General features: G+C 38.3%; 1 protein-coding gene across 4 annotated transcripts in view; it reads left to right on the top strand.

Annotated features, from left to right (window-relative positions):
• Positions 1-10,196, top strand: part of LOC108570244 (myelin regulatory factor-like protein) — a 61,175-nt gene extending 50,979 nt beyond the window's left edge. The window contains exons 3-18 of one of the 4 annotated variants that reach the window (XM_017932064.1): positions 3,190-3,399; positions 4,107-4,198; positions 4,348-4,664; positions 5,221-5,484; positions 5,736-5,914; positions 6,160-6,376; positions 6,760-6,918; positions 7,119-7,448; positions 7,688-7,947; positions 8,030-8,377; positions 8,562-8,733; positions 8,816-8,891; positions 8,978-9,090; positions 9,221-9,474; positions 9,717-9,945; positions 10,032-10,196. In XM_017932064.1, coding sequence (XP_017787553.1) covers positions 3,190-3,399; positions 4,107-4,198; positions 4,348-4,664; positions 5,221-5,484; positions 5,736-5,914; positions 6,160-6,376; positions 6,760-6,918; positions 7,119-7,448; positions 7,688-7,947; positions 8,030-8,377; positions 8,562-8,733; positions 8,816-8,891; positions 8,978-9,090; positions 9,221-9,474; positions 9,717-9,945; positions 10,032-10,106 — 3,295 coding nt within the window. In that variant the 3' untranslated portion in view covers positions 10,107-10,196. Of the gene's footprint in view, positions 1-3,189; positions 3,400-4,106; positions 4,199-4,347; positions 4,674-5,220; positions 5,485-5,735; positions 5,915-6,159; positions 6,377-6,759; positions 6,919-7,118; positions 7,449-7,687; positions 7,948-8,029; positions 8,378-8,561; positions 8,734-8,815; positions 8,892-8,977; positions 9,103-9,220; positions 9,475-9,716; positions 9,946-10,031 lie in introns of all 4 variants that reach the window. The other 3 variants (XM_017932065.1, XM_017932063.1, XM_017932061.1) reach the window with 3 other exon arrangements.
• The last annotated feature ends 206 nt before the right edge of the window (positions 10,197-10,402 follow it).

The following is a 10,402-nucleotide window of genomic DNA, read 5'->3' as shown; positions in this document are numbered from 1 at the left end:
AAAAAAAAAAAAAAAAAACAGAATGTCAAAAAAAAAAAGAAAAGAAAGTTTCATTCAAAGGGTATTGCAAAATTCTACGTTATTACGTAAAACGACTGAACAGAGGTTTCCGATGAATTTTCATTGAATTTCAAGCTACGATCGCGTGAAATTCCATTACTTTAAAACTGGAACTTAATTGGTTAATTAAACCAATTTCAAGGATACCAGAATACACGATATTTTCCATGCATCTTTGCAAAAATTTGCAAGCTACTGCTGATGAAACCGATAAACAATTAAAAATCCTTAAACAATTACGAATTAAACTTGTTTCGTCTTATTTATTACGGATAAAGGAAAAAATTCAAGGATGCAGGAACGAAAATAATTTTTTACATTCTCACACAGTTGCGTGAATAAACGTGTTTTATTTATCGATGCAATATTAATTATTCCGAAATGCCTGAAATACTTTTCACGTTTTCTTCAATTTATCGCGCTACGAATATTACTAGTCGATTATTAAGGAACACACGATTTTAGGAGTTTCTTTTTTTAACGTCACCAACGTTCGATAGGAAGCCATCGTTGACGCCTACATCGTCGACACACGTGCGCATGTGTAACATTCCCCGCAATCAGAATCTCCATTTTCATCATTCATCAATACGCAGCACTTATTAATCTCCTTTTTTTCCTCTTCACTTTTATCGACTCTCGATAAAACAGACTTCGAACCTGTGGACCAACTTAGCTCCCCAAATTTCCTGATTCATAGACTTACACGTATTACGATTAAAAGAAAACGACAAGAGAAATACATAAATTCCAAAAAATATGTAACAATTATACGACAAATTCGACTTCTTAAATCTGCAATCGAATAAAATTTAATAAAATGATAACCCGTTACGTGTAAATTCCAACACCTACAACCACTTCAGAATTACAGAATGTTTCTGCGAATTTAGTATCTCTCATTAGCTTCCAGTAACAAGGCCATAATTTCTAACTCTCATTGTGACAGCTGTACTACATACCGATCTATCAGTAAACGACTTAAACAGTCTAAAAAAAAAAAGCTGAACTCTCTTTCTCAAAAAGAAATTACAAAAAATAAGTACAAGAAGATTAACGAAACCTCAAATTAACATTTTCATTCCAATACTTAACCAAGTAATATCTAAACCAGCACTTTCAAACATTCCATACACTGGATGCCGAAAAGTCGTTGCAAGTGCAGATAATCCAGAACTTATGGTTGACAGTGTACACGTCTGCATAAAACGCGCGCAGAAGAAAAAGGATGGACGCGACTGTGGCAGAAGCTAACGCACACCAGTCAACAGACTGTTCAACACGAACGTGTACGTGCATAAGGGTGTGAAAGTGTGCGTGTGTGGAAAGAGCAGACAGATATCATGTGGTAGCGACCGCAGAGGTGTAATGATATAATGACAGACAGGCTGGACGGAATTGATGGAATCAGTGCTTGCCGCGTTAGGCCTGGTAATCCAACCTAACGCACTCGTCCCATTAAAGGCCCCGCGCTGATCTCAGAAACAGATTTCATTCACGGATCAAACGAATGGAAGCTCTTCACCCTTGATCCCTGTTGCCTCGTCGGCCAGCCGGATTAAAACCGCGAAAAATCGCCACTTCTCGCTTAGTATTTACCATCGTCACGAGAGTCTCTATTGGAAACTGGATGTAATCTTGTGTTGAAGAGTACGATGATGCGCGGAGAAAGGCCCATTTGGTGAAATTTGCAAAGTTTTGAAAATATATGTATTCAACGTTCTTTATTCGAATAAGCCACTACCTTTCTAATTTTAAACATGGCGATATGGGGAAATTAATGAATTTATTTTCAACAAGCAAATTAAATTTAATATATTGAAATTTATTAAAATTTTAAGGAGATTTAACTCGTTTCGCAAATTTCTCAGATAAACGATTTTAAACAAAATATCATATATTCTCACTTTTAACCACGATCAAAGATAATCATTTCAGAATTATTACTTCACTGCATTCGAGTCCCAGTTCGTTACGAACAAAGTATTTCCTTGTTTGTATTATTCGCTGTCACGAACGAGAGACAAAAATCTGCGAGACAAAGTGTCAGGGTATCGCGTGAATGAATTTTCCATAGAATGCATGAAAAAGCGTAATCGTTTGCGAGCCGACAAGAAAATATTCAATGGTAATTGGTACAAGTTTCAAGGATCCGGGGATTTGAAATCGCGACAGGATAATTGCATAATTACGAGGAGCAATATAATAGTACGTATTATTCAACGTAAATCGTTGTTCAGATCGTGTTTGCGGAAGTGGATTTCGTAGAAAATATCCAATGGAAAACCCGAAAAAATCAAATTCTTCCCTCAGTTATAAAACGTCGTAACCGTGGAGGATCTGTCAAAGGCGCCGGTAAATCAACCATTGATCCGGCGATGTTGATTGGATTTTATAAGTGTCGATTTCGATTGATTCATTAAGCTTGATTTTCTTCTTCGAACAATTATCTCGAACAAAGAAGCTATTACAAGACCGTAGAATTTTATAAGATCGCGGAAATTATTATCCATCAGTGGCTGAAAAAGTATCGAGCAACTGTCTTGTCTAGAAATTTCGTAACCGTGCGCAAAAACGATTAACGAATCAATCTGCGATCGATTAAACGATTCCTCGTTCTCTTCGCACGTTTCTTACGTATCTCGTGGGGAGAAATTGTTTAAATTTCGTCGAAATCAAGTACTCTAATAATAAAATCTCAAATCTACAAAATTCTCTTACGCACAACGAAATTACCGGTTCCAAAGATTCCGAATTCTTCAGCCGTCAGAAATACCCCAAAGAAACGACAAATATTCCAAAAAATAAATTCCCAAATTTCTTTGCAAAATTCTCAAATATTTCAGTAAACAAAAAATATCTCTGAAACCGAATCCCAAGTCTGCAAAACTGCCAGACATGAAAAAAACCGAGGTTCCAAAAATTCCGAATTCTTCAGCCATCAAAAATACCCACAGAAATAAAAAAAAAAAAAATACCCCAAAAACAGAAATTCACAAATTCCACAAACTTTCTTCGCAAAATTCTCGTTAAACAGAAATCAGAAGCCCCGAAGACTCAAAGTTCCCCGATAGATCTCTCACAGTTTCCAAACTTATTCGTTTTCAACATTAACGAATTTCACGGCAGATATTTCGCGGACACCCTTGCTCACAATGAGAACGGGGGTGGAACGACGACGCACGGTGGTCGCGTGGAGGCGGCGGCCGCTCAACAACCACCGTCTCGATTGCCATCGCCGATTACCCAAAGTCATCCGGTCTCGAGTACGTGCACATCCGGCACCACGACCGTGCCAAATGGCGCCGCTTACAAGGATCCGCAATCGTACGTTCACCCGTAAGTCGAGTTCGCCTAAGGGCTAGAATGTCAACCTCCTCGGGATTAAGTCATTTGAGACTTTCATGGTTCGAATATCTTCTAAGTAGATACTGAGACCTTTTATTTCAGAATGCTTCTCTTTCCTAACACTTCTTTTTTCTCTTTTCCCTTGTTTGTCAGATTATCTTGCAGTTAACAGTGCAAGCAAATTAATTTACATAACGTTCTAGTTATTAAGGGAATTAATTTGTGAATTGATACTTCATAAATGCATCGAGCTTTTTTAATGTTTGCTTACATCGTGTTATAGTTAACGTTGAATTTGAAGATATTCATTCTTCTTCAATACTGCGATATTTTAAAACTCTATTTCTCTCAGAATACTGAAAAATATCATTATTTTGCCGTTGTTCAATATTCTTTAATATTGTTTACTATTATTGTATTTTATTATCGTTAGACTATTCTGAAATATTATTTTACTATCGTTCAATGTTTTTTAATATTGTTTAACTGTTCTTATATTTTATTATTATCAGACTATTCTAAAATATTATTTTACTATCGTTCAATGTTTTTTAATATTGTTTAACTGTTCTTATATTTTATGATTATCAGAATCTTCTAAAATATTATTATTTCACTGTGGGTTACAATTTATACTCGAAAATAAGTGAATATTATAATACTTCATATACGAGCACCATTCGATATTTCATTTCCAGACACGCGTTACCAGAAAGCCCACCAGACAGTGGCAGCGAACCGCCATATTCGCCGCCTGGTCACAACGACACTCAGCACGTACATTCACCGCGTAAGTTCACCAAATATCCCACAAACAAAACCATCGTACTAAATTCTCGATACATTATATTCCACCACGTCCCATAAACATGTCCCTCAACGAAAAACACTTTAAACAACCTCGCACAATTCTCTACATACTTCCCCCTAAAATTTCAGATCAAAAGGTAGCTCTTCAGGAAATGCTTCTTCATCATCAAGGTAATCAGGCTAATTACGCACCAAATTTACTACCGTCCTCGCCGAGGACGTTAACATCCTCCACCGATCCGATGTTACTGACGCATTCGGTGCTGACGTCCCATCTCGCGTCAGGAACACCGAATATTCCGTCGCAACAGCAACCGATAGCTCAGACATTAGTGCCTTTGCCGCACGAGCATAGTCCCGGTAACATTAACACGCTGTATTCGTCGCTCCAATCGGCGCCCAAGAAGAGAAAACTGAGCCAGGACGGTCTTGTCCATGTGAAGCAGGTGCAACGAGTAAAATTTTTTACCATGGCTATATATCGTAGAATACGTAGACACATAAGGGAACCACGACACGTTCACTGTCCCAGGAGTGCCAAGTGCAACCTTAATTCAACTTAATCGTTCGATAAAATGACAAATTATCTCGCCTTTTCTGGGGGGACATACCTGTTCCCTGCATTTGAATAACACTTTATAGCAATATAGGCTTGTTTTTCTATCAGAAAAGCTTGCGTGCACTTATGTCGAGTTTAAACTGTCCTGAGTCGTGCGTGCGGTTCGGTGGACAGTGAACGTATCAATTATTATTAATTTTCTTTATTTTATGGAGCACAGAGAAAATATGTTCACTTTTTAAAGTATTTTCTTTCGTAAAGGGCTGTTTAGATTGAATTCATTTTGTGACAAAATGTTATGTGCTTCATCTTCTTAAATTTCCAAGTTTAAATTAGATTTCAATTTCCATTTGATTTATTGTATCAATTAAATTCCTAAGTTTAGGAATTACTAATTCGACGATTGGCATAAAAAAGATTGAAATATTGATCTTGCTCTTTAGGAACCTGAACTAGGCACAGTGGAGCACAGTTGCAGCAGCAGTAGCGCGGTTCTCGATGGAGACGAGGTGGCGGATAACAGCTACATCGACGCGAGTTACCAGTGCATCCGGTTTCATCCCTTTCAGCAGACTTCCTGGCATGTTCTTTGCGACCACAATCTGAAGGAACTTCCAGTGCCCCATTATCGTGTGGACGCGGATAAGGGATTCAATTTCAGCAACTCGGACGACGCGTTTGTGTGCCAGAAGAAGAATCATTTTCAGGTATGGCAGCACGTGTGAAAGAAAAATTTCAAATATTTTCCATATTTCTTAGAAAAATAAATCACACAGAAAGGGGTTAAACAGAGACCTGAATTCCTTCAAAGAGAATGATATAAATGAATGATTATCTCCACTAAAATGGAACCCTGAAATTTCCTTAAATTTCGTTCGCCACCTAATTCAATCCTCACCTTACGTCCCAAGCCTCTTTCCTATCTGTGGATGTAACTGGATGAAACATTGTGCTTTAGATTACCTGCCATGCTCAGTTGCAAGGCGAGGCGATATTCGTGAGGACCGGCGAGGGTCTGAAGAAGATAAGCAGCTTCCAGCTGCACTTCTACGGCGTGAAAGTTGAGTCTCCGACGCAAACGATCAGAGTCGAACAGAGTCAGAGCGACAGGAGCAAGAAACCGTTCCATCCAGTGACGTAAGTACACGGATAAACATAGAAAAGGTGCGGTAAATCATCGTTATCAAAGTCATATACAATATATATACATGTATGTACACGCATGTATATATATATGTATGTACACACATAATTCTCCTTTTGTTTTACATTTTATACCACACATGAAAAATTATCAAGCAAACTTTTCGGAACCTTTGGTGCGAAATTCTATCATTTTTTTCTACGAAGACCATTCAAATCGTTACGTAACACTAAAGTAGAGCTGCTTTTAGGGTGGAATTAGGCGGCGAGCGTGTTACGAAGGTAACCGTTGGCCGTCTTCACTTCAGTGAAACGACCAGCAATAATATGCGAAAGAAAGGGAAACCGAATCCGGACCAACGATATTTCCACTTGGTTGTCGGTTTGCATGCACACACTGCGGACCAGGCCAGCTATCAGGTGGTAGCTCATGCATCCGAGAGAATAATCGTCAGGGTAATTATCTTCGTGATCATGGTACCGTTCGATGTTCGTTTAGAATTTCATTCCGAAAAAAAAAAAAAACAAAAGTGCGTTCATAATGAGTTCTGTGATCCTTCGAAAAAGTGAACGATCTGGGGTACAAGTATTAAATTCCAACGAAAGCAACTTGCACCAGTGTTAAATTAATTAAAAAGAAAAAATACTTGGACGGAGAAAAATATTCTTGGCGACTCGACACAAATTGAATTAGAGAAGGATAGCTAACAATCTTTCTCATTTTGATCTTCCTTTTGAAGGGAATACTACTAAACGAAAAATTCTACAATGCACTCGTGGAAACGCATTTACAATCGATATCTACGCTAATTGTTCTTACACAAATTACAATTCTACAGGCAAGTAATCCCGGTCAGTTCGAGTCGGAAGGTAGTGGAGTAGGTGCAGAGGGTGGGTGGCAAAGGGGAGCAGCTCCAGACAGCGTTTACCATGCTGGTCGAGTTGGAATCAACACAGACAGGCCTGACGAAGCTCTGGTTGTTCACGGCAATATGAAGGTATTTTTCATTTTAACAGAAATAACGATTTCATGGAAGAAACAAGCGTACCATTAACGAAAAGAATTATACGTTCAAAAATTCAATAGAATTCATGCAATTGGGGCACTTTTAAGTGGAATTACACTTCAATGCTACAGATTATACTTTAATGCTGAAAATTCAATAGATACACGTGTACTATTAATCAATTCCCACAGGTAACCGGCCACATTGTTCAACCGAGTGACGCACGAGCGAAGCAGAACGTTCAGGAAGTCGACACGCGTGAACAACTACGAAACGTGCAGCAATTAAGAGTTGTTCGGTATAGATACGCGCCAGAATTTGCACAGCACTCTGGTCTGGGTATTAAACAGCAAGAGGACACAGGTGTGATAGCGCAGGAAGTGCAGCAGATACTACCGGAAGCTGTGCTACCAGCGGGAGACATAGTCCTACCAAATGGCCAGAGGATCGAGAATTTCTTGGTGGTGAACAAGGAGAGGATTTTCATGGAGAATGTCGGTGCTGTGAAGGAGCTGTGCAAGGTAAGATATTTTGTCTATTTTATCATAACTGAAGGATTTCGTGTCACAACGTTGCAGGTACCAAATTTGAGACACTGAGGTGTTTAATTTTCTTCTAAAAATTTATCTGAACACTGATTGGACAATAGTTAAATACGACAGATCCCTTCGAAAATTATACTCTTTCATACCGGAAACCTTGTGACTTAGAATCCTTCAATTACTGATTTTTCTAAAATTTTTATTATGAAATTTGTTAGGTGACTGACAGTTTAGAGACTCGCATAGACCAACTGGAGCGGATAAACAAGCGCCTAGCGAAACTGAAGAGAGGCGACAGCCTCAAGAGTTCGATTAGTACAATCTCTAGTATATCAAGTAACAAATACTCATCCTCTATCAATAGCAAGACCACTGTACCAGGGAAAAGTAAGAAGAGTGAACGCGAGGACGAACTTCTGTGCAGCAACAAGTTCATCCAGATTATCATCGTCATACTTATCCTTATCATGGCGTTTTGGTAATTCTACGTATTCTCACATATTCTTCAATCGCTCTTCGAAAATCAATTGAACACTCCAACAAAGATTTTTCAATTGCAGCTTAGTGGCAATGGCAACGTTATACTTCTTAGAATATCAAAAACGAAGCAGTCTCGAATGGTCTGCTGTGGCTAGTAATGGAATGTTAGCTATAAGACCTGCTCATCCTTCGACAGTGTCGAGTACACCGAACTACGATCCACGGTATAATTCCTTATTGGACAGTACACTATCGTCTTCTTACACTAAACATGGATCACACAGCAGAGGTTTAGACAGTGGTCTGTCTGTGAAAAGTAACGCGTTCTCCACGCAAGCTCCTCACACGAAACAACAGCTCTATTCTCAAGAGATCACTTGGTATCCCATCAGTCATTCTGGGGCACAGCCGAAACTCGAAAAGAATAGGTTTGTCCTTATTGAAAATTTTCTCTTTTTTACATTTGAACTACTTTGATGGATTTTTTACAATTGTCTCAGCGAATTCCCTGGAAACTGGTTGTATTCTTATTGATATAGCCAACTTTTCTGTCCTCTTCTTTATTCTTAAATTGAATTATTTTAATGGATTTTATTTTTGCAATTATTTCAGCGAATTTCCTGGAAATTGGTTAAGTAGAAATGGTGCAGGAGCCATTCCCAGCAACGTAGACGAGAATGATCAAGGATCAGAGGCGGAATCGTCTCTGAACAAAGGTCCAATTCCGCTGGGAAGACCGACGAATTGTCCTCGACACTTCAGCGAGTTTGAAAATCCGTGTCAGGTAAGGTTCTTCACACAGGAATTTTCATTTCGTTTTAGTGATCCTTTCAACATTGATGTGAAATGAAAATGTTACGTCTCAGGTGTTCTGTTGCACGGCTAAGATTCACCAGTTCGAAGAACCTCAACCTGATCATCCTCCGGAGAAGAAATCAATTTGTAAGTCTTATTTTACATTCTGAATTATACTTGTCAATTTATTAAGACGCTATAATGATCGACAAAATTGCTATTCAATTTTTCAGCAGATCACATAGAACAGCCATTGAACGTGCACGAGGAGAAGCGTAAAATAAGCAAAAGTTTCCAGAATGGCATCAGCCCGTCCGATCCGAGCACTCAAACGCTCGTAAAAGAGGTAGTAGAAAATGTAAATTAACTTTTTTTCTATGAACTCTAACATTGTCACTATTCGAAAAATTCCGAAATTTTTGAAGAGAGATATTTCCTACGTCGAGGATAAATTTCAAAAGATACGATCTTCGCAGAATAATTACAAGTACCTACACAAGAGAACACGGAGAGAAACAGGTGGTGGTGATTGGGCGGAAGTCGCCAGCAACGCAGCAGGATCTTTGCCACCAGAACCTAAGCCACAATTGTGGATTTTGGCGGAGAGCTTTAACACTTCGCTCGATCAAAAGTATTGCTCCGCGTCCTCGCAGGACACGCCTAATAATATTACTTGCATCATTCCTCTTTCGAAGTACATGCCAGACGTGCATCTTACCTTACAGTTTGTGTAAGTGTATGCATTTTTAATTTGCTAGATTAATTTTAGCAAAAATTAAAGTACGAAAATTGATTAGAAATTTTGGCAAAAATAAAAATATGAGAATTGACTAAAATTTAATTTTAGCAAAAATTCAAGCATGAAGGTTGACTAAAATTTACTTCTAACAAAAATTAAAGTATGAAAGTTCACTAGAACTGAAGTTTAGCAAAAATTAAAGACTGAACATCTCAAATTTCTTTCATGCACAGTGGAATGCCTTGGTACGGACAAGTAGTGCAACAGTGTTCCTCTCCAACGAGTCCTGGCGTCGACGAGTCCTTAATGTGCGGACGAAAATACACGATGCAACAACAGGCTCAGTTGAAAATCGATATCGAAAGTAACAATCAACGAGGAGACCAGTCATTTTCCCTCGACGTTGCTCATTATCTCAGGAGAGCATTGAGGTTTCGTGTACCTACTGTACAGCCACAAGAGGTGATTAATCTTACTCTACTAATTAATCATATTCAAATCTCGATATATTACAATTTCCTATTTTTCTTCTTTTTTCCCCTTTTCAGAATATATGTAAGAATAAACACGGTGTCGATTATTTCGAGTACACGTTGCATTTCTATCGAGACTGCGACGAATGATGAATTTTCATTAGAACGATAACAATCCACAGAGGACTTAACGTGAAGATTTTACGTTTCTATTTGAAAGATTGTTGAGTATTTCTACAGCAGGACCTTCTTGTGCCTTCGTAACGTATTCCGTCTCCGTTTTCTTCAACTATCAAATTCTATACAATATTCTTTGGTAATATATATATATATGAAGATATCGTGAAATAAATCTGCAACTGTATTTTATATGCTATTATACTGTGTAGCGTGACGATTACGATGAAGAATAGAAACGGATAGATCTTACGAATTCGAGCAGTAGA

This window comes from Habropoda laboriosa, unplaced genomic scaffold (genome assembly GCF_001263275.1).
Source record: "Habropoda laboriosa isolate 0110345459 unplaced genomic scaffold, ASM126327v1 scaffold81, whole genome shotgun sequence".
In the NCBI taxonomy this organism is placed as follows: domain Eukaryota; kingdom Metazoa; phylum Arthropoda; class Insecta; order Hymenoptera; family Apidae; genus Habropoda; species Habropoda laboriosa.
This window is presented reverse-complemented; position numbering and strand designations above follow the sequence as displayed.